At 43.6% G+C, this 24,712-nt stretch overlaps 1 protein-coding gene and 1 pseudogene across 1 annotated transcript in view; both read right to left on the bottom strand.

The window, feature by feature from the left end:
* The window catches only part of ME3 (malic enzyme 3), a 227,275-nt gene that overhangs the window by 40,878 nt on the left and 161,685 nt on the right, over positions 1–24,712 (bottom strand). Inside the window, exon 7 of the mRNA XM_066248600.1 lies at positions 23,686–23,789. Within this exon, the coding sequence (XP_066104697.1) occupies positions 23,686–23,789 (104 nt within the window). The remainder of the gene's footprint in view (positions 1–23,685; positions 23,790–24,712) is intronic.
* On the bottom strand, positions 18,348–18,948 carry LOC136320172 (protein cornichon homolog 1 pseudogene; annotated as a pseudogene).

Genomic DNA, 24,712 nt, shown 5'->3' with positions numbered 1-24,712 from the left:
CACTGTTCTGACGGCAATGCTGGGCCAGACAGAAAACACTTGGGAACAGTTTGGATTTCCTCCTCAGTTTTGCTGTTTGTCTGAGTTCCTGGGCAAGCATGCAAAGGGCGCCAGGAATCCCAGTGTTGGGAGGAGGATGGTGGCTGATATGCTGACCCCTTGACTTCTGAAAGGTCAGAGGCCAGTACCGAGCTTTTCCTCTAGGGTCACAACAACTGGCTCTTCAACTTTCTGCTCATAAAGTCCATGAACTTTTCCCAGCCACCAACCTACCAGCTGGCTGGCTTGGGAGCATCAGCATTTGAGTTGTCACGAGGCCACTGATACCCTCCATGAAGCTTCTCTAATTCATTACACCCATTTTGATCTCTCTATTCAGGGGAACCACCATGGCATTTGTACCATATAGTCCACCATACAATCATGTCTCAACCTCCTCAGAGTCTAAACTGCTCCTCACTCCGAACTGGCTATATTCTACCTTGAATTATGACAGTCAGTCTGGGGGTGAAAGACCATAAAGTCAGAAAAGCCAGTCTGTGTTCATTGGCTTTTGGGACCAAACTGATCCAAGGTTGAAGAGAGGAAGAGAGGGGAAGGGAGGGGAAGAAAGGGGAAGACTGTCACGTCACTCGTCACTCGGCAGACTGGATCAAAGCAGGCAGCAGGCAGAGTCCTGGAGGGCGCGGAGGTGTCTCACTCACCATTGCATGGCAGGACGACTGAAGGAGGTCTAACTGACCCCTCTCCTGCCCTCTGGACGAATCAGCTTCAGACACCCATGTTAAAAGACCAAGCAGCCTTGTGGCTGTGTGCCTATGCCCTGTGCCTGATTGGCTCCCTAAATATTGGTGAACAAATGAAAGCAGGAATGAAAGAATGTCAGAGAGTGGTCCCATGACAGAAATGCCTGGTGGGACACCTCCCATATGACATCACCAGCTCTCCTTGGAGCTGCACTGTCCCTTTCTAGAGGCCACAGTGGCAAAGCACCTTAGTATCACAACAGCTCAGGGCATTTCCTTTACCCTCAGGGATGCAAGTCAGCACAGACAAGGCCACTGTGGGGAGTCCTTCCCAGCCAGGCTGGACGAGCAGGCACAGAGAGTCTGTAGTAAGCAACCTCAGGCTTTGGAGTCAGAATCCTGATTTCCAATTTCTAGTTGGGTGATTTTGGACAAGTGACGTAACCTTTCTGAGCCTTAGTGTTTGACCTCTAAGGGTAGCTGTGGTCTAAATGTGAAGCATCCAGCAAGAGTAGGTGCTCTGTAAAAGTGAGTTGCTAGCTCTTTCCTGAGCAGAAGGCCGTGACTTTTAAATACAACCAAATGTCCTAGGACCTCCGACCACTGATTTCCCTTATTAGCCTTGATTGACACTGCAAGTAGGGCTGTTCACTAGGCACTAGATCAATCTATATCATCCCAGCAGTAAATCTTTGAGCATATCTTTTTTCCCCTCAATCAATTATAAGCTCCCTGAGAAGAAAGTCTATTTTTGACTTATTTCTATGTTCAATAAATATCTGCCCATTGAATGGATGAATGCATGAATGTATACACGAAGAAATAGATAACTTAATACTGCCTTGAACTATTTTTTTGATTATTTTATATGTTCATATAACAGTATCAGGAATCCTGACCAGGTGGTGGATAGAGCGTTGACCTGGGATGCTGAGGACTCAGGTTCAAAACCCTGAGGTTGCTGGCTTGAGTGCAGTCTCATCTGGCTTGAGCATAGGGTTGTTGGCTTGAGCATGGGATTATAGACATGACCCCATGGTCACTAGTTTGAGTTGAAGGTCGCTGGCTTGAGCCCAAGGTCACTGGCTTGAGTCCAAGGTCGCTGAAACCCCCTGGTCAAGGCACGTAAGAGAAAGCAATTAATGAACAACTAAGGTGCTGCAACTATGAGTTGATGCTTCTCATTTCTCTTCCTTCCTATCATATGTCTGTCCTTGTCTGTCCCTTTCTCTCCTGCTTAAAAAAAATACAGTCTCAGGGAGAACTGAATTATTTAGGACAGGTCTTTTCTCTGTTCTAGACACACTCTGGTTGCACAGAGAAAGCACATGATAAATATTGATATATGGTGAATAAGAATTTGGGAACAATTTCATAAATTTTGTGAGTGACAAAAACAACTGGATAGGTTCCTTTTAATCCCTGGTCGGCAAACTGTGGCTTGTGAGCCAAATGCAGCTCTTTGGCCCCTTGAGTGTGGCTCTTCCACTAAAGACCACATGTGGGTGCTACCTCGATAAGGAATGTACCTACCTATATAGTTTAAGTTTAAAAAATTTGGCTCTCAAAAGAAATTTCAACCATTGTACTGTTGATATTTGGCTCTGTTGACTAATGAGTTTGCCGACCACTGCCCTTAATTTTCCAATGCTTTTATCATTATCTGACTGTGGGAAATAATTTTCTCTCTGTCTCAGTTTCCTTACTTCTAAAGTTAGGGATTTGGATCAAATGGGCAAGTACGTCTTGCTGAAGTGTTTTGTGACTGTGAGATCGCAGTTCAAGGGAGGACCAGGTGGAGAATGAAGTGAGATAGAGCTTGATCTGCAGAAGACAATCCTAAAATTCATTGTAGATAAAAATACTGACCAGTGACTGGCTCTGCTGAGAAGGGCTCATAATGTGAATGCCCCCTTGAAGCATTATAATCAAGGCTTAGAGCTAACAGTTTATACTTTTTCTATCTTTTAAAATTAAAGTAAAAGTTTGAAATTTTCTTTCTAGTCTGGATGCCATAAACTTGAGGGTTTTCCTTTGTTTATATTATTTTAAATGCACCAGAAGAAGCTTGGACCCAAAGAGCCTGTCAGTTACCCACCCCCTCCTCCTGGGAGTAGGTTGTACCCGGGTGGGTGTGGGTGGAGGGGAGCTTGTTGTTTGTGAAGAGTCCTGCAAGGGGGGACTAGCTCTGGTGAGTGGAGGGTCAAGAAGACCACTAGTCATGGGTGGTTAAGAAGGAGAAACCAGCCCTGGTGGGATATCTCAGTTAGTTAGAGCATTGTCTTAATAAGCCAAGGTTGTGGGTTCGATCCTTGGGCAGAGCACATACAAGAATCAACCAGTGAATGCATATATAAGTAGAACAACAAACTGATGTCTTTTTTTCTTTCTCCTTTCCTCTCTCTGAAAAAACAATGTTGGAACCAGGAGGCACTAGCCAACTGACCCAGATGCTGGCAAATTTTTCCACCACAAAAAGGACATGATAATAATGTGACATGATAGGGGTGTTAGCTAGCACTATAGTGGTAATCATATTGCAATATATTAATGTATCAAATCAACATGTATCTACCTTAAACTTGTATAATGTTATATGTCAATTATATCCTAATAAAAATAATTAAAAAAAAAAAGATGCTTCCCTCACTGCCAGTAGCTAGAGTTTTGAAAATGGGAGTTGATGGGTGGCCCCTCCAGAGCCCCTTTGATGGTGAGGCAGAATGGGGCACCAACCCAGTACTAGAACAAACCTGAGTTAGAAGACATGAGTAGGCTAAGTAGGATAGTTTCCATAAGACCTTCCCATTTATCCTCCTTGCTTATTGTATCAAGAAGGTGTCTAGAGTATGTTGGATTTTCTTTTCATGTTAAAAAAAAGAAAGGGAAGTATCTAAGTTAGAGGGTGGGTTCTACAGTTAGACTACCTGGGTTCACAGCTTGGTTCCACCATTTGCTAAAGGTTTGACATTGGACAAGTTCCCTAATCTCTCTGTGCCTCAGTTTCCTCATCTGTAAAGTGTGCATTCATTCAGTAAGTGTTTATTGAGCATCCACACTGCACTGGGTATTGTTCTTGGTGATTGAGATGAATCAACATCAAGTAGTAGAGACAGAGATCTCTCTCTAGAACTTCTATTTTAATGGAATAGAATCATTATTGTACCTATGTAATATAATCATTTCATTAAATAAATCAATGTACGTGAGTTGCTTTTTTGTCCACAGGAGCCAAGGTTAGCCGAGCACTCAATTCACCAGAGGGGAAAGGTGGAATGCTTACTTCTTTTCTTTTCTTTTCAAGTGAGAGGAGGGAAGATAGAGAGACAGATTCTTGCATGCACCCAAACTAGGATCCACCTGGTAAGCCCCATTTGTTGATGCTTGAATCAACAGAGCTATCCTCAGCACCCAGGGCTGATGCTTGGGCCAACCAAGTTATCTTCTGTGCCCAATGCCGATGCTTGGACCACCCAAGCTATCCTCAGTGCCTGAGAGCAACGTTTGAACCAATTGAGCTATCCTCAGAGCCTGGGGCCAATTCTCAAACCAATCAAGCTACTGACTGTCGAACAGAAACAGGGAGAGAAGGGGAAGGAAGAGGGAAAGAGAAGTAGATGGTCACATGTGTGCCCTCACTGGGGATCAAACCTGGGATGTCTGCATGCTTGGCTGTTGCTTTATCCACTGAACCAACTGTCCAGGGATATTTCTTTATTATTATTATTTTAATGCAAGGAACTATATTTAGGAAAGAATTGCTGCTGAACACATAAAAAACCTAGTTTTTTCCAATTACAAAAGAAACACCTGCTCACAAACAACATTATAAAACATTATAAAAACAAATGGCTTGGATTATTATATAAGTGAATGTCAGGCAGCAAGATGGCGATGGAGTAGGCAGACGTACTAACTTCTACCTCCCAGAACCAAAGTGGATTACAACTTAATTTTAAGAACCATCATCTGGAAAAACCAACTTTGGACTAAATTAAAAGGACTCTTTAACCAAGGAACACTGAAGAAGCCATACTGAGACTGGTAGGAATAGCAGAAATGCAGAGAGGGTTGCCCAGCTCCCGGGAGTGAACAGCAGCCTAGAAGATCTTGCGTGGTGGGAAGTGAGTGTAGCAGAAAGGGGAGGGTCCTGGGCCCCAGGACCAAAGCCCCAGCCTGAAGCCCCAGAGCCTAGAAGAAGTGTATGAATAGTACTTAGCTGTGAAACAAGCCAGGATACTGTTAGTGAGAAAGAGACAGATTTCTTAGACCCAGGATTCTTCTTATAGGGACTGCGCAGAAAACCTCTTTCACAACCACTCACCTGAGACTCTGGGGGATGGGGAGAGATGAGAGGACCAGAGTAGCAGGAAGAGAGAGTAATCTAAGAGGTGCAGGGAGAAACACTTTGAGGGACAGCCACCCTAACCCCTGGGTTGAGTCACTCCCCAAATCTAAAGTGACTATTTCTCCTGGAACCAGCAATACCAGCAAAGGGAAGCAGGACACCAGCCAAACAAGTTTTCCCACAGCACTCAGAGCAGAGTTGCTTAGAAAGAGGGAGCCTTTAGGAATACAGTATTGAGTGCTAGGGTATAAGCAGCAGCACCCCCTCCTACACTGCTGAGGGCTTGCTGGAGGGCAGGTGGCATCAGCAGGACACAGAAGCACAGTCCTGTCAGCGGAGGCAGAAGCTGGGCAAGCTGCGACTGAGGCCCAGTGTTAGCTCAGTCCTGCCCAGTGGGGGCAGAAGGGGCGCACAAAAGTGGTCCAACCCGGCTGCGGGCCAGGTGAGAAAGAGCAGTCCTGCTTGCAATCCTGCCTGCAGGGGCAAGGCGAAAGCTGGGAAACTGGCAGAGAGCCCTGGCTGGGCAGGGGTGGGCAGCCCCTATGGAGAGCTGGGGTGTGTGGCCCAGTGCGCTAATGCAACCCTGCCATTGGGGGTGGGGCAAAAGCCAAGGAACAGGCGAAGACCCATGGCTGAGCAAGGGTGCACAATTCCACCCCTGGAGCTGGGTCTTATGGCCATCGTGAGCACAGCCCCACCTGTGGGGGCAGAAACCTGTGGCTGAGCATAGGTGCGTGGCCCCACCTGCAGTGTCAAGGCTTGTGGCCCCAGCATGGAGTGCAGCCCCACTCGAAGGGGTGGGGCAAAGGCCAAAGTCTGCCAGGGCTTGTAGCCCCAGCACGTGAACACAGCCTGGACCATGGAGGAGAGGCAGAAACCTCAGTGACTGCCCCAGCAGGCCAGCGCTGGCAACGCCCTTACCTGAATGCTTCAGGCAGCCTCAGAGGGGATGGCACACCTGCAGACAGATCACACCTGGGGAACACAGAGACCACACCCATTGGACTCATGTGGACACACCCTTCTTATAACAGACAGAATGGGAAGGCAGAGAAATGCAACCAAAATGAATCTAGAGAAATCCCCAGAACAGTACTTGAATGAGTCAAATATAAACAAATTATCAGATGCAGAGTTTAAAATAATGATTGTTAGGATGCTCAAAGATCTGAGAACAGCAATAGATGAACATAGCGAGCAACTAAATAAAGAGATAGCAAATATAAGAAAGGACATTGAAATAATAAAAAAGAATCAGTCAGAAATGACAAATACAATATCAGAAATGAAGAACACAATGGAAGGAATTAAAAGCGGAATGGATGAAGCTGAGAATCAAATCAGCGAGTTAGAGGACAACATAAACAAAGGCACAGAAGCAGAGCAGCAAAAAGAAAAGAGACTCAAAAAGTCTGAGGAAACTCTAAGAGAGCTCTGTGACAACATGAGAAACAACATCCACATCATAAGGGCTCCTGAAGAACAAGAGAAAGAACAAGTGATAGAAACCTGTTCAATCAAATCATAGCTGAAAACTTCCCTAAATTGATGCAGGAAAAAGTCACACAAGTTCAAGAAGCACAGAAAATTCCATTAAAGAGAAACTCAAAGAAATCTACAACAAGAAACATCATAGTTAAAATATCAAAGCTAAGAGATAAAGAGAAAATATTAAAAGCTGCTAGAGAAAAAAAGGCTATTACCTACAAAGGAGCCCCCATAAGGATGACTTCCGACTTCTCAACAGAAACACTTGTGGCCAGAAAGAAATGGCAAGAAATATTCAAAGAAATGCAGAACAAGAGCCCACAACCAAGACTTCTTTATCCAGCAAGGCTATCATTTAAAATTGAAGGAGTAATAAAAAGCTTCCCAGACAAAAAAAACTTAAGAAATTCATTACAACCAAACCAATGCTGCAAGAAATGTTAAAGGGCCTGTTGTAAACAGAACAAAGGGAAAAATAATATAGTAAAAGAGGAAGATAGTTTTAAAGAATAAAATGGCAATAAACAACTACATATCAATAATAACCTTAAATGTAAATGGATTAAATGATCCAGTCAAAAGACATAGGGTAGCTGCATGGATAAGAAAACAGGACCCATACATATGCTGTCTTCAAGAGACACAGCTCAAAACAAAAGATACACATAGACTAAAGGTAAAAGGATGAAAAAAAATACTTCATGTAAATGGAAATTAAAAAAAAGCTGGGGTAGCAATACTTATATCCGACAAAATAGACTTTAAAACAAAAGCTATAGTAAGAGATAAAGAAGGTCACTATATAATGATAAAGGAAGAAATCAACAGGAAGATATAATCATTATAAATATCTACGCACCTAAACATATAAAGCAGACTTTGATGGATATAAAGGGCAAGATAAACAGCAATACTATAATAGTAGGGAATTTTAATACCCCACTAACACCGCTAGATAGGTTCTCAAGAAAGAAAATTAAAAAAGAAACAGCAGACTTAAAAGACATACTAGATCAACTGGATTTAATATATAACTTCAGAACCTTTCACCCTAAAGCAGCAGAATATACATTCCTTTCAAGTGCTCATGGTACATTCTCTAGGATAAACCACATGTTAGGGCACAAAAGCAGTCTCAACAAATTTAAGAAGATTGAAATCACATCAAGCATTTTCTCTGATTACAATGGCATGAAACTAAAAATCAACCACGACAGAAAAACTGAAAAATACTCAAACACATGGAATCTAAATAGCATGATATTAAATAATGAATGGGTTAACAATGAGATCAAAGAAAAAATTAAAAAATTCCTAGAAATGAATAATAACAAGCATACAACAACTCAAAACTTATGGGACACAGCAAAAGCAGTCCTGAGAGGGAAGTTCATAGCACTACAGGCATACCTTAAAAAGCTAGAAAAAGCTCAAATAAAAAAACTAACCCTGCATCTAGAAAAGCTAGAAAAAGAACAGCAAGTACAGCCCAGAGGTAGTAGAAGGAAGGAAATAATAAAGATCAGAGCAGAAATAAATGACATAGAGGCTAAAGAAACAACACAGAGGATCAATGAAACCAAGAGCTGGTTCTTTGGTTCTTTGAAAGGGTAAGGAAGATTGCTGAACCTTTAACCAGACTCACCAAGAAAAAAAGAGAGGACTCAAATAAATAAAATTAGAAATGAGAGTGGAGAAATAACACTCCAGAATGACACAACAGAAATACAAAATATTGTAAGAAAATACTATGAAGAACTGTATGCCAAAAATTTAAACAACCTAGGTGAAATGGACAAATTTCTTGAAACATATAATCTTTTAAAAATCAATGTGGAAGAATCAGAAAACCTAAACAGACTGGTTACAACAAATGAGATTGAAACATTTATCAAAAAACTCCCAACAAACAAAAGCCCTGAGCCAGATGGCTTCACTGGTGAATTTTACCAAACATTCAAAGAAGAACTAACTCCTATCATTCTCAAGCCATTTCAAAAAATTCAAAAGGAAGGAAGACTTCCAAGCTCCTTTTACAAGGCGAGCATAATTTGGACTCCAAAACCAGGCAAAGACAACACAAAGAAAGAAAATTATAGGCCAATATTCTTGATGAATTTAGATGCTAAAATGCTCAACAAAATATTAGCAAACTGGATCCAGCAATAGATGAGAAAAATCATACATCATAATCAAGGGGGATTTATTCTGGGGAGGTAAAGCTGGTACAATATTTGCAAATCAATCAATATGATTCATGTCATAAACAAAAAGAAGGAGAAAAACCACATGATAATTTCAACAATGCAGAAAAAGCATTTGATAAAATACAGCACCCATTTATGATCAAAACTCTCAGTAAAGTGGGAATACAGGGAACATACCTCAACATGATAATGGCCATCTATGACAAGCCCACAGCCAACATCATAATTAATGGGCAAAAATTAAAAGCAATCTCTCTAAGATCAGGAACAAGACAGGGTGCTCCCTTTCACCACTCTTATTCAACATGGTACTGGAAGTCCTAGCTACAGCAATCAGACAAGAAAAAGAAATCCAAACTGGAAAAGAAGTAAAACTAACATTCTTTGCAGATGATATGATATTTTATATAGAAAACCCTAAAGTCTCAGTCAAAAAACTACTGGACCTGATAAATGAATTCAGCAAGGTGGCAGGGTATAAAATTAATACACAGAAATCAGAGGCATTTTTATACACCAACAAAGAACTGTCAGAAAGAGAAATTAAGAAAACAATCCCCTTCACCATTGCAACAACAACAACAACAACAAAATAAAGTACATAGGAGTAAATTAAGCAAGGAGGTTAAAGACTTGTACTCAGAAAATTACAAAACATTGAAAAAAGAAATCAAGGAAGATAGGAAGATATAAACAAGTAGAAGCATATACCGTGTTCATGGTTAGGAAGAATAAGCATCATCAAAATGTCTATACTATTCAAAGCAATTTATAAATTCAATGCAATACCAATTAAAATACCAATGACATACTTCAAAGATATAGAACACATATTCCAAAAATGTATATGGAATCAAAAAAGAACACAAATAGCCTCAGCAATCTTAAAAAAGAAGAATAAAGTGGGAGGTATCACATTTCCTGATATCAAGTTATACTACAAGGCCATTGAACTCAAAACAGCTTGGTACTGGCATAAGAACAAGCATATAGATCAATGGAACAGAACAAAGAACCCAGAAATAAACCCACACCTTCATGGACAATTGATATTTGACAAAGGAGGTAAGAGCATACAATGAAGTAAAGACAGTCTCTTTAACAAATGGTGTTGAGAAAATTGGACAGCTACCTGCAAAAAAATGAAACTAGACCACCAACTTACACCACTCACAAAAATAAACTCAAAATGAATAAAGACTTAAATGTAAGCCGTGAAACTATAAGCGTCTTAGGAGAAAACATAGGCAGTAAGCTCTCTGACATCTCTCGCAGCAATATATTTGCTGATCTATCTCCACGGGCAAGTGAAATAAAAGACAGGATAAACAAATGGAACTATATCAAACTAAAAAGCTTTTGTACAGCTAAAGACAATATGAACATAATAAAAAGACAAACTACACAATGGGAGAACATATTCGACAATACCTCTGATAAGGGGTTAATAACCAAAATTTATAAAGAACTTGTAAAACCCAACACCAAGAAGATAAACAATCCAATCAAAAAATTGCAAAAGAAATGAATAGACACTTCTCCAAAGAGTACATACAGATGACCAATAGACATATGAAATAATGTTCAACATCAGTAATCATTAGAGAAATGCAAATTAAAACCACAATGAGATATCACCTCACACCAGTCAGAATGGCTCTCATTAACAAAACAACACATGATATATGCTGGCAAGGATGTGGAGAAAAGGGAACCCTGGTGGGAATGCAGACTGGTGCAGCCACTGTGGAAAACAGTATGGAGATTCCTCAAAAAGTTAAAAATGGAACTGCCTTTTGACCCAGCCATCCCACTTTTAGGAATATATCCCAAGAACACCATAGCACTGTTCCAAAAGGAGAAATGCACCCCCATGTTTATGGCAGTATTGTTCACAATAGCCAAGATCTGGAAACAGCCCAAGTGTCCGTCAGTGGACGAGTGGATTAAAAAGCAGTGGTACATATATACAATGGAATACGATGGGGCCATGAAAAAGAAGGAAATCTTACTTTTTGCGACAATATGGATGGACCTGGAAACTATTATGTTAAGTGAAATAAGCCAGGCAGAGATGATAAATATCATATGACCTCACTCATTTGAGGAATCCAAGGAACAATGTGAACTGAGGAATGGAATTAAACCTGAAAGGAAGGGGGGAGGGAACTGTTGGGAGGGAGGGCAAAGGAGATGTTGAGGGGAATATGGGGGAGGGCGGATGCAATTGAGGTGACACTAGAATCTATAAACACAATAAATTAAATAAAAAAAATGGCTTGGCTAACAAAAATCTGTGACAATCTCCTGTCTCTACTGTAATCATTGTTAACGGTTTGGTGTACATGTGTCCAGACCCTTTTTTCTTTACATAGTATATCTTGATGGAGTCATTTGTCTTTAAGAATTTCAGGAATTTTTATTCCTAAAGTTATCCAAGTTTATTGAAAAACAATCTAGCTAAGCCTAATAAAATAGGTGCAAGATAAAAACGAGACTACGTCTGCGTGTGTTTCCATGAGCAGGATACGGAGAAAGAGAGGCGAAGACAAAATAAGAGTGAGTAAACCATGCCCATGATTGTCTGGCATGGGGTGATGAAGTTGGGATTTGGGGATTTCAGTCTTACCCACCCTCTCTTTCCCTTAAGAAGTGCTCTGTTTCACCAACAGCAGCTCAGAGGACATTTAAAATAAAACATGTTGATGTCTCAGTTCCTTTCAGGAGTAAAATCAGCACATAATCAGTATAATCAGGAGTATCAACCAGATAACCAGGAGTAGGAGGGTCTCTCTGAAATGCCTGCAGCCACTCAGTTTTGAGGATTTGGGTTTTCTGATGGTGTCTTGCTGTCTTGCTTTCCCACTAGAGCACTCAATGAATTTCCATGACTCTGCTTTTCATTTTCAGAAGTTTTATTTGGTTCTTTTTAAAATCTGCCTGACATTTTTTTTCAGTGTTGGACACTTTCCTTATTACTTAATTCTTACAAACATATCTTACAAAAGAAAAAGTATAGCTGCTTTATAATCTTTCTCAGAACATTCCTTTTTCTTGGGGTTGTAATTATTCAATTAGTTGGGCTTCTAATTTTCACACATCGTGAATTGTCCCCCTGTGGGCTATTGTGAATTGTGAATCTATTTTTATTGGAGCATTGTTTATTCCCCTCAAGCTTCTTTAGCCACATCACTGGGAGGGGACAGTATTTTTTACTCATTTTTTAACTTGAGAATTTTTTGCACCATGTGTTTATGGTAAACGTGGACTCTAAATTTACATGTGATGAAGGTTTGGTGTTTTGCTTTCTTCCAAGAAACATTCCTCCCCTTACAAGTTCCTTGTCATTTCCCTGTGTGGGGGAGCAAAGACTATGTCTTTTTCATGGGGGGGGCAGTCATTTGAAGCTCCCAATTTTCTGCAGAACTCCCAGTTTCTGCCTTGTAGGGGCCTCAGCACTGGACCCTGACTAGGTGTAGACCCATTTCTAAGCCTGTGATGAGGAGGAAACAGCCACAAAAATGGAAGGACATTCAAGGCTGGGGAAATAGCAAGCAGGAAGGCTCTGCAGTTCCAAAAAAAAAAAAAAAAAAAGACACATTGAAGGAACAGCAAGACAGTCAGCATGGCTGGAATGGAGCAGCAAGGCAGCGGGTGGGAGTAGGGGAAGCTATCCAAGGCTTCCTTCCAGCTCCAAGAGCACTGTCTGTGCAGCCTCTCAGTAAGTCAGCACCAGGGGGCTGATCATGGAGTGATTTAATACCTTTCTATCCTTGGGCAAGTTTCTGTTTTTCATTTCTGCATTGAGAAATGTGTCATGTAAAGAGATGTTTGATTAAGTAAGGGGATAATGTTCTCAGAGTGGTGGGTCTGTAAGGTCCAAATAACACTCGGCTGAAACAATCTCAGAAAATAGGAGATTTCACCTCAACATGTGCACAGAAGTATCTACACCTGGTAGAGGGGTGTGAGCATAATTAGATTGATTAGATGTAGGTGTGAAGACCAACTGTTTTCATTTTATTGAATTTATTGGGGTGACAATGGAAACAAATCACATCCAGTGTTTCCAGGGCTGTTTTGGTTTTGGGTTTTTATGCTCTAAGATTAGCACTGGGGAAGAAGAATTGGGGAAGAGAGGGAAAGTGGATTGGAATGATGGGGATGGATGAGTGGGGGCCTAGGGAAGGAAGTGATGGATGTATTAATGGATAATTTAGCTCAAGCAAGAATGCATGAATGGGGGCACCGCTAAAGCACTGCTTAAAGGAGAGCAGCTTTGGAAATTGATTACATTAATGATAAGAAGAATAGCAAACATTAAGTGGTTACTATTATCCAGGTAAAATGTTAAACATTTTATGTGGATTATCTTAGTTATCCATCATAAGCACTCTATAAGTGAAGCCTTAAGAATGCATTTTAGGCCCTGGCCGGTTGGCTCAGCGGTAGAGCGTTGGCCTGGCGTGCGGGGGACCTGGGTTTGATTCCCGGCCAGGGCACATAGGAGAAGTGCCCATTTGCTTCTCCACCTCCCCCCTCCTTCCTCTCTGTCTCTCTCTTCCCCTCCCGCAGCCAAGGCTCCATTGGAGCAAAGATGGCCCGGGCCCTGGGGATGGCTCCTTGGCCTCTACCCCAGGCGCTCGAGTGACTCTGGTCGCGGCAGAGCGACGCCCCGGAGGGGCAGAGCATCGCCCCCTGGTGGGCAGAGCGTCGCCCCTGGTGGGCGTGCCGGGTGGATCCCGGTTGAGCGCATGCGGGAGTCTGTCTGACTGTCTCTCCCCGTTTCTAGCTTCAGAAAAAAAAAAAAAAAAAGGAATGCATTTTAGGAATGAGAAAACTGCAGGCACGATAAATTAAGTAGTTTGTTAATAAGTGGCAGGTGTGAAGTTTAAGCTCTAGAGTTTGTCTTCTTAACAACCAGTGTTAGTGGGTGGGCCCTTAATACACTCCCCTTTCTTGTTTTTATTTATTTGTTTATTTTTAAGATTTTATTTATTGATTTTAGAGAGAGGAAGAGAGAAAGGAGGGGAGGAGCAGAAGGCATCAACTCATAGTAGTTGCTTGTTGTATGTGCCTTGACCAGGCAAGCTCAGGGATTGAAACAGTGACCTCAGCATTCCAGGTTAATGCTTGATCCACTTTGTCAACATAGGTCAGGCAGGGTCCTTTTTCTTAGGGTGAGGTACTTACACTTTATAAGCTTTGATTTCCTCTTCCCTTAAAATGAAGGTAATAATAGTACCTACCCTCAGAGTATTGCTATGAGAATTATATGAATTAATCATGTGTTAAGTGCTTATATCACAGTGTGTACATAGTAAGCAATTAAGTAGAGTTGTTTTAAATCTATTGAGGAAAATCTGGAAAAAATAGAAGGAACCCCTTCTATTCTTTCATATTCTCTGCTATAATCTGAAACTTTCAGGGCTGGGTATGATTTTTGTTCCCATTCTTGATACCAGGTGATATAATCTGGCTGCTGAGGGAAAAGGAAAAGGCATCAGCCATCTGGCATCCCGGAATCCCTCTTCCCTGTTAGTAATCTTCCTCCAGCACATTTGGCCTCAGTACTGAGGCTGGACATTGACTATGAATCGCACGCTCTCTCACTTGTTCAGTCTGCACAGCCACGATGGAAATGAATAGGTCCTAAATGTTGAGTGTTGTATTGCATTTTGCTACAGCCCTCCTGTCCCTTCTGTGATTCAGGACAAATTCCTTGTGGGCATGAGAATCTTGTCCTCATGCAACACCTGGCTCCTATCCTGATGGGAATGTGTAGGAGCTGGACTGTCAATCATTAACCACATCCAGGAGAGACTGGAAGACTGTCCTGCTCCTTCAGAGGCCAGACAAGCTAGAATGAATCCCAAAGTCCCTTCCTTAGATGTGGTCAAATTCATAATCTTCAGTCCATTCTAAATGATAGCTAGCCTGGTGAAGGCTTTTAATCTCTCAACAAACCAGCCAATCAACCAACCAATCAACCAACCACTCAACTCCCACCCATACATAACCATGAGCCCACCGTGACTAAGTCATGATCCCTGCCCCCCTGAAAACTACTGGTCAGGTAGAGACATTACAGGTTCATAGGACCCGAGGAAGAAATGATTCACAAAATCCATACTTTGATCATGTGATACTCGAACCTTTCTATAACAGTCCAGGTGCATCTTTGCCTAATCTCTGCTTCGTGAAAAAATGAAAGATAAAAAAGCTTTAATGAAAAGCTCTAGACAATTAATAGAACAGATGTCACAATGCTGAGCATAATCAATTAGGAAATGAATTATAGGCCCAATAAGCTACTCTGTGATTGCAAACAGTGAAGGAGATTCAGGCCAGGCTGGTCAGGGCAGATTTCCTGGGGGAAGCCAGAATTTGAGTAGGGGCTCTGCTGTGGCTTCTGTTCTAATCTTCTCTTGCATTCTGTTAATTTTGATGCTTCTGTGGTTCAAGAACCTAACATGGCTCCCTATTGCTCTTTGTATCCAGTCCCAGATAAGGTTTTGAGTAGATTGATGGTTTTCAAACATTTTTAGCAGAAGAATTCTTTATTATTATTATTATTATTATTATTATTTAAATTTTATTTTTAAAATTTTTTTAGTGAGAGGAGGGGAGGCAGAGACAGACCCCCGGTGTGCCTCAACCCAGATCCACCTGGCAAGCCCACTAGGGGGCAATGCTCTGCCCATCTAGGGCCATTGCTCCATTGCAACCAGAGCCATTTTTTAGTGCCTGAGGGGGAGGCCATGGAGCCATTCTCAGTGCCCCAGGCCAACTTGCTCTAATTGAGCCATGGCTTCAGGAGGAAAAGAGACAGAGAGAGAGAAAGAGAGAGAGAGAGAGATAGAAGTGAAAGGGGGAGGGGTAGAGAAGCAGATGGGCCCTGACTGGGAATCAAACCTGGGACTTCTATAAACTGGGCCAACACTCTACCAGAGTCAACTGGCCAGTGCCACAGAAGATTTAATTAATGAAATCTTGAGCAGAATCCTGATACAGAAAACAATAAAAGACAACATGTTTCTTCAAGTAGTTTAAATCTTATATGATAGGTGGGAAATATTTCATTTCTAGCACTCCTGATGAACCTCTCATAATGCCTGGGGCTTGAGGAAGTTTAGTTTAAAAACCACTGGAATAAATTTGCTTTACAGGTGGTGGTGCAGTAGATAGAATATCAACCTGGGACACTGAGTTCCCCAGTTCAAAATCTTGAGGTCACCTGCTTGAGCTCAGGCTTGCCAGCTTGAGCATGGGGTTGCTGACTTGAACACAGCCCAAGGTCACTGGTTTGAGCAAGAGGTCACGATCCCAAGGTCAGTGGCTTGAGCCCAAAGGTCACTGGCTTGAAGCCCAAGGTCGCTAGATTGAGTCCAAGATCTCTTGCTTGAGCAAGGGGTCACTGGCTTGACTTGAGCCCCTGGGCTAAAGCACGTATTAGAAGCAATGAATCAACAAATAAAATGAAGCAACTATGAGTTGATGCTCCTTATCTCTTTCCTCCTCCCCTCTCCCTTCCTATCTCTCTCAAAACAAAACAAAAAAACAACAAAAAACAAAAAACACTGAATTAGATGGCTGAAGCCCTGTCTACTTTTGAGCTCTGACAATTATGATTCTCTGCCTAGGTTTTTTATTTTTTTATTTTTATTTTTTATTTTTTTATTTTTTATTTTTTTTCTTTTTTCTGAAGCTGGAAACAGGGAGAGACAGTCAGACAGACTCCCGCATGCGCCCAACCGGGATCCACCCGGCACGCCCACCAGGGGCGACGCTCTGCCCACCAGGGGGCGGTGCTCTGCCCATCCTGGGCGTCGCCATGTTGCGACCAGAGCCACTCTAGCGCCTGAGGCAGAGGCCACAGAGCCATCCCCAGCGCCCGGGCCATCTTTTGCTCCAATGGAGCCTTGGCTGCGGGAGGGGAAGAGAGAGACAGAGAGGAAAGCGCGGCGGAGGGGTGGAGAAGCAAATGGGCGCTTCTCCTGTGTGCCCTGGCCGGGAATCGAACCCGGGTCCTCCGCACGCTAGGCCGACGCTCTACCGCTGAGCCAACCGGCCAGGGCCTCTGCCTAGGTTTTAAAGCCTATCACAGCCTGCTCCATTCCTACTTATGCTTATTTTGAACCAATACACATTCATCTTTAATTGGGCCAGTTATCTAGAGTCTTCTGCCTTTCCTGTATTCTTGCTTTTCTCATAATGTATTATCTACACATTTGAGACTGAATTTGTATAGTTTCCATCACTTCCCAAGTTTCTCTGTTCCTTTCTCTGAATTCCCGCTGAACGGATGATCAGTATTGAATAGGTTAGACTTTAACTATTCTCTAATTACTTCCTGTTCAATTCTTTTTTGTCATTTTGGAAGGTCTGTAAGATTCTTGAGGACATGGCCCATGTTCTTTCTTTCTGCTGAATCTCACTATAGTGCCTAATAGAGTGTTGGGCATGTAGTTATTATTTAAAAGCCCTGGAAATGCATGATTAGACACATTTTTGTTTTGTTTTGTTTGTGCTACTCCTAACTTTCTCAGAGCTTCTATGATAAGTGTTCTCAACTCAGTGGGGAAAATAAAACTCAGTTCTCAGAGCACTGGACACAGTACCCACTGCTCCTATCTCTTTGTCAGAAAAATACATCCCCTCATGGGATAAGTTTGAAAAGTAAAATTCCAAAAAATAGAAATATTTGTTGGGAATGTGTTGTGACTTTCTATAGGAAAGAATTTATTTATTTCCATAGGAAGAATTTATAATTAGATGGCATTTCAATAAAACCAAAATGAGCCCTATAAGTTTCTATAAACAAAAGCTTCCAGCCTGACCAGGATGTGCTCCAGTGGATAGAGTATCGACCTTGGAAGCAGAGGACCCAGGTTCAAAACCCCAATGTTGCTGGCTTGAGTGTAGTGTCACTGGTTTGAGCATGGGATCATAGACATGACCCCATGGTCACTGGCTCGAGCCAAAGGTTGCTATCTTGAAGCCCAAGGTTGCTGACTTGAGCCCAAGGTCGCTGGCATAAGCAAGGAGTCACTGGCTTAGCTGGAGCCCCCCGTCACAGCATGTATGAGAAAGCAATCAATGAACAACTAAGGTGCCACAACTATGAGTTGATGCTTCTCATCTTTCTCCCTTCCTGTCTGTCCGTCCCTGTTTGTCTGTTTCTCTTGTTTGCTAAAAAACAAAACAAAACAAACAAACAAACAGTTTCTAACGGACTAAGGATAGTCTAATTAATGCAGTCATCCAGGGGATTATAGCTGTTCCTTAAAAAATGGAAATTCAAACCTGTCAACATCAGAGGTAGCTGTTTTATATTAATTTATATGTAATTCCACTTAAATTCTTTATCTGAGTATAACACGAAAACAGTCTTTCCACAAGCAGCAAAAAAAAAAAAAAAAAAGTACAAATATTTAAAAAATGTAACTGCTCAGATTCCATAGGCTATTCTTTGAAAGAGGATCTTGTTAGATAGAATCCCTTTGTTTGGTGGCTTTTTGCATGCACTTAACTGAACCAATTCTTCTGTGTGTTGTTCTAAGAGCTGACCGAAACATAGATCATGCTGTATAGGTAGTAAAAAAAAGGCTAGAAGATAAAAAAGCTAATTTGCACTCTCCTTTTTTCTAACACTATGCATTCGTGATGGTTGTAGGGCCATAGAATCCTGATCCCACTCATCACTGGCTACCCATATACCTCCAAATATGACATGCCAAGAGGGGTGTATTGAGACCCAGTGTTAGTCACTCCGCTGCACAAAGAAACATGACCCGGAAGAGAGCATGGAAGAGGTGCTCTGGAAGTATAAGAGGAGTCAAGGTATCACACTGCTCTAGGATTCTTGTATTTGGTCTTCAGCTCATCGAGTGCTAGAATGTGCCAGACAGCGAAGAAGACGAGTGGTGAGCAGCAGCGCCAGCAGCGAGCAGGAGGCCAAGACTGTGCATGCCCTGGCCAGCGGAGAAGGCAGCGCAGGGCCCTCTGGGTAAAACCATTCACTTTTGCCCGCGCACAGCCCAGATGCCACTGTGCTGTAGGATACATTTCCCTGTTTCTGTGTCAGTAACTGTGTCATTCTTCTCTTGCTCTTCTTGCATTTCCAGAGCACAATCTCCTCTAACACTAGCTGCCCCATTCCTCGTGCCTCCCAGGCTGGATGGGGTGTGGCAGTGGGTTACACTCGTGGATCCCCAGTGAACCCTTCCTCTTGGTCTTCACATCCTTGCGTTATCCTCTCCCCTGGAATCTGGGATAGCCAGTAGAATGTGGTGGAAGTTATACCGTGCCAGTTTCAAGGCTTAGCATCAGGAAGGCCCGGAAGCTTTCATTTATGTGCTCTTGGGAGCCCTGGACTGCCAAGAATCGAATTCAGTTACCTTGTTGAGTGAACCGACTGTATGGACAGCTCGTGTGAAGAGGGAGAGACCCTGAGACTCTGGAGAGAGAGAGGAGCCCAGCCTTTCTTTCAGTCCCAGCCAAGCCCAGCTGAAAGCAGCCCTACAAGTGACTGTTGGCAAAAGCAGCAGAACCACCCAGCTAAGTCAGCTCAGCTTGCAAGAATCAAGAGTAAATAAATGTGTTAAGTCACTAACTGCTACGCAGCAACAGATAACTGAAACGGGGTCTGCGCTTTGACATGGCAGACCTGAGGGCAGTGAACAGTCTTGGAATCTCACCTCCTGGTTTCCAGCCTTGAGCTGTGGTGCTCCACTTTGTACGAAGTCCTGACAAGTACCAAAACCTTTGCTAGCTGCCATCCTGATCAGGGCATAGTACAGATAATTTATCAGAGATGGAGAGATGAAGGGACTCAAAAAAGAAGACATTTTCCTGGAGCTAAAAAGCAGATGACTTAAAAAAAATCCATTTTTTTTAAACCCATCACTTCCCTTTTTTATCACTTCTATCTCAGCAGCTTGGCAATCTCTATCCTAGGGTTTGGGGAGCTAGACAAAAAGGGGGTGGTTTTTCTTCCTGGTCTGTCTAAAGGCTGAACCTGCTGCTGACATCAACCAAAGCCCAGTGTCAGACAGAACCTGGGCTCTAGGTGCAAGCTTAAAGCAGACCATTCCCATCCATTCTGCTGTAAGTAATAGAAATGGACAATGTAAGTGAGAACCATGGGGGAAAACATGTCCCTTGGGTGCCACACTCCGGTCCCACCGAACGGGAGGGAGAGTACAGGAAGAATGGAATGATGAGTCTGCCAGAGGCTCACTGAGCACTCTCTCAGCTGTGAGCAGTAGGCTCGCAGTCACCTGTCACTGTTGCCCTCAGCTTTACCTGGAGATGCCCTCAGTCCTGGTGGGTCCTCCCCAGTGACCGTTTGGTCCAGGATAGTAACTGAGCCATGCTGGCTCTTTTTCAGGCCAAAAAATTCTTAACAACACATCCTGATGAGTGGGTAAGGACAAGAAGATGGAGCTTTTTATTAATAGGATGTTTGGAAAGAGACAAATATGTTGAAGGCAGAATTCAATGTTTCCCAAGGTTCTTTCTTAAAATACATTGTATTTGGCTTTAAGGCTGCTGACTCACCCCTAGGCCGGACATTCCATCTTGGGGTTACTATAGTCCCCAGAGCGTGCAGGGGAGACCAGCTCCTTTCCCACCTACAGAATCCACAAACATCTGTGCTAACTTATTAGATTCAAAACAACCAGCTGTCAAACCATCATCTTTTCCACTGAAGGACACATTCCTCTTGGCTGATGCACAGCTCTCCCCTAGGGTTCACCCCTGGGCTGTGTGTATCTGTGAGACTATAAATTGGGTTTAATGATAATTTGAAGAGCCTCTTACATCCCAATTTATGTAACCTTCTCACACAAATAACAAGACTTCCCTGTGGGGAAATCATGGAATGACTACTGACTCATTAGATAAGCAGTGAGCCCTGGAAACAGGAAGCAAAACACAGGCTCTCAAAGCCCATCTCATTCCCTTCTCTTGCCTCCCACAGGTAACTGAGCATGTAGAAAGCAGTCTGGCCTCGGAGTCAGCAGACCCAGGTTCAGCTTGCTCACCTGCCAGGTACTGTGTGACCTGAGACAGGCTCCTTGACTTCTCGGGGCCTCAGTTTCTGTCCTATAAAATGAGAATAATAACACCTATCCTGCCAACCAGGGCTCTTCAGAGGTCCTAATAGAATGCTGGGGTGGGAAAGCATCTTAAAGAATACTCATGTATTTATTTATTTTTCTTTTCCAAGTGAGAGGAGAAAAGATAGATTCGTACATGCACCCTGGCTGGAACTCGCCTGGCAACCCCTGTCTGGGTCTGATGCTCTGCCCATCTGGGACCATGCTCGCAATTGAGCTATGTTAAGCACCTGAGGCAGAGGCTCCATAGAGCCATCCTCAATGCCCCGGGCCAGTGTGCTTGAACCAATCAAGCCATGGATTTGGGAAGGGGAGAGAGAAAAAGAGAGAAAGGGAGGGGGAGGCAGGCGAAGCAAATGGTCACTTCTCCTGTGTGCCCTGACTGGGAATCAAACCCAGACATCCACAAGCCAGGCTAACACTCTACCACTGAGCCAACTGGCCAGGGCCTTAAAGAATATTTAAATTTTACATTTCCTTTTATAAGAGCACCAGCAATAAGCCATGCAACCTATTCTTGAACTCTTTCTGTAACAAGGAATTCATTCTCACAGAAGGTCCAGAAAAATGTGGGATAGGTTTGATTTATTTTGAGCTGAAAACTGCCTCCTTTGGCATTTTACCAATTGGTTTTTCTCCATTTGAGCACACAGAAACCAGTCCAGTCTTCTTCTGAAAGAACAGCTTTCAGGTATCTGGAGGGAGTACCATGCCCTTGATATGGACAGATCGTTCCTAAGTCTTCTCCCCTCCAAGCTAAGCCTTTAACTTCTTTCACCATCACGATTATTGCTCTCCAAAGGCACATTAGGGAATTTATGACCCTCCAAGTATCTTGTCCCAAACCAAATGTGGTTTTTAGGGTGGTCTGAAAGCAGGAGAATTACGTGGAATGTTCACCTCCCTTGTTCTAGATGATAAGCCTCTATTGATATAGCTGACCCTTGAATTATCTGCTCTGGTGGTCTATCTCAAAAGCAGCACTTCCTCCATTACCTCAGCTTCAAACACCTAATGTTCTGATTATCATCTCCTTTCTTTCCAGCTCATGCCATCTGGTACCCAACTCAATAACTCTTAGACCTCACCAGGACTTACCATCCACTGGTCATAGTACTGTCCCTCACCTCACTTCTCCACTATGTCCTCATGTCCCTTCTTATCCAGCCTAGAACTCATGACATGTCATTATAAGCATACCCTTGAATACACTCCTAATTCCTTTCTCTCTCTTTTTCCTCCTTGCCTGGCAAAACCCCATTGCTGATTAAATCCTACTTTCTGTCTCTTTCTACATGGCATCCAGATGGTTGAAACTGGCTAGAGAAAAAACAGAAATAGGCTAACTGGCCCAAGTTAGCTTCATGAAGAGTGACCTCAAGGGGGCCCATGAGCTGCCCGGCAACCCTCCTCTAGTTTCCTAGCTTGGACATTGAACATTCCAGATTATACTCCTCCATCCCCAACTCCCCACCCCCATCACCATCTTCACTCCCAGCGGATGAGCTTGCCTTCATCCAATCAGGACCCTATGCGCCCCCCACCTGCCGGCACTGTGCCCGCCAGTGCTCTGCCTTCCCTCTGCCCCTGGGGTGACCTTCCATGCTCGAGCTTAGACTGAGCACCAGAGCCTTGCCGGCTTGCTTCCTAAGGAACTTTTGCCCCCACATCCCACACTCCATTACCTATTTCCTTTTTCTACAGAATCATTCCCATGCTATATAACTACAGTATCATTTTCTTTCATCTTAAAAAAACAAACAAAACCAAAACCCACAACACAACACAATGCTTTTTTCTCATCCCCAGGTATGGAGAACTAAAAGCTCAGTGACGTGTGTAAGGTCACAGAAGTAGCACTGGTGGTAGGGGGTCAGTTTTCCCACCCCAAAGGCCGCCCGAATGAGACTTCGTGGGCTGCAGAGGCTGGAGCAGTTCTCTCCAGCCACTGCCTGGTTCGAGTGCCTGAACTCAGGTAAGGGGATACTTTGCCAAAGACATGCAGGCCAGCTCTGCACACCTGGGCACTGCTGGGTCAGTAAGAAAGGCTGCAGGTTTTCAAGAGAGAAGGGGTCTTGCTGGGTCTGCAGTGACCTGCTGAGCTGCTGAAACTCTCTTGACTGACCGGCCTGTTAGACTAAATGTGGGTGTGTGGGGTGGGGGGTCTGTTTCCAGAGCTCCATGCCAGCAGCAGGCCAGTCACAGCAGGATGAGGGGTGGCCATGATGGCAGACCGATGGGGCAGGAAAGGGGGGCGGAAGCGCCAATATCATGCACCTCAGTGCAGAGATGACACTTCATAAATCTCATAGGCTCAGCCTACAGTGGCTTATTAATGCTGCCTGGTCCTCATGTCGAGGTGGAAAGTGATCCCTCTGATTTGGCAAGCTGCCTTCCAAAGCCATTTTACTGGAAGGCACACTTCTTTCCTCTACCACTCCCAACATCCCTAATTATGCCGAGAACCCAGAACAGCTCAGGCTGAGGGGGTTTTCCTCCTGAAACATCAGATACTTAACTATCACCAGATCACAGGCCTTCAGCCACCAACCCTCTCCCCTCCCCTCTCTGCTCCCAAACATTCTCCCGGAAAACGAGCCCATTTGGCTTTGGGGCTTCCAAGTATATGGGGTCAAGTTGGAATTTTCAGGCCACCTGGAGAAGCACGCACCTACTGCCCCTTGTTTGTGTATTTACCAAAACCAATGTTGACTTTAGACATACTGTCTCTTAAGAGCCCTCTTTCAAAAGGAACAGACTGACTCACTTACTTGTCTGTCACAGCCTGCATGAACTCATCCAGCAGGTCATCATATTCCTGCCCACGCACACGCTGGTGTTTCAGGCCGATGTACAGAGGGTCTCTGAGCAGCTCCTGGAACAGACAGCAGCCATTTTCTCAGGTGTCCTGCTTTAGTGGGAAGGACCAGGGGGTGAGGGGGAAGAAGGGAGGAGGAAGCCAGATGCCCACCACTCCCCAGTTATGGTCTCTGGAAGGGTCTGAATGAAGGCTAAGCCCCTGACTGAGGGTGGTATCCCAGGTGGTCCCCATTTTAGAAGTCAAGGATCTTTTGAATAGTCAAGCCTCTCCCCAATACCATCTTCCAACCTCTGGCTGCGGCTCTGGAGTTATTCAGTGTTTGTGAGCAGTGGTGCCATTGACATTTCGGCTTGGCTAAGTTTTTTTTTTTTTTTTTTTTGTATTTTTATGAAGTTGGAAACAGGGAGGCAGTCAGACAGACTCCCGCATGCGCCCGACCGGGATCCACCCAGCATGCCCACCAGGGGGCAATGCTCTGCCCATCTGGGGCGTCGCTCTGCCGCAATCAGAGCCATTCTAGCACCTGAGGCAGAGGCCACAGAGCCATCCTCAGCGCCCAGGGAAACTTTGCTCCAATGGAGCCTTGGCTGTGGGAGTGGAAGAGAGAGAGAGGAAGGAGAGGGGGAGGGGTGGAGAAGTAGATGGGTGCTTCTCCTGTGTGCCCTGGCCGGGAATCAAACCCGGGACTCCTGCATGCCAGGCTGATGCTCTGCCACTGAGCCAACTGGCCAGGGCTTGGCTAAGTCTTTGATGTGAGGGCAGACCTCCATATTGTAGGATATTTAGCACTGATCTCTGCTCTCTAGCCATTATAAGTCAGTAGCACTCTCAGTTGTGACAATAAAAATGTCTATAGACATTGCTAAATGTCTTCTTTGGGGGCAAAATTGCCCCTGATTGAGAACCACTATAGGCAGCATCTGAACTGAATGAAGTATTAGGTCTCATCCAAAGACACTGATCTGGACTCAAATTAG

The sequence above is a fragment of the Saccopteryx bilineata genome, chromosome 1, assembly GCF_036850765.1.
Source record: "Saccopteryx bilineata isolate mSacBil1 chromosome 1, mSacBil1_pri_phased_curated, whole genome shotgun sequence".
Classification (NCBI taxonomy): Eukaryota; Metazoa; Chordata; class Mammalia; order Chiroptera; family Emballonuridae; genus Saccopteryx; species Saccopteryx bilineata.
This window is presented reverse-complemented; position numbering and strand designations above follow the sequence as displayed.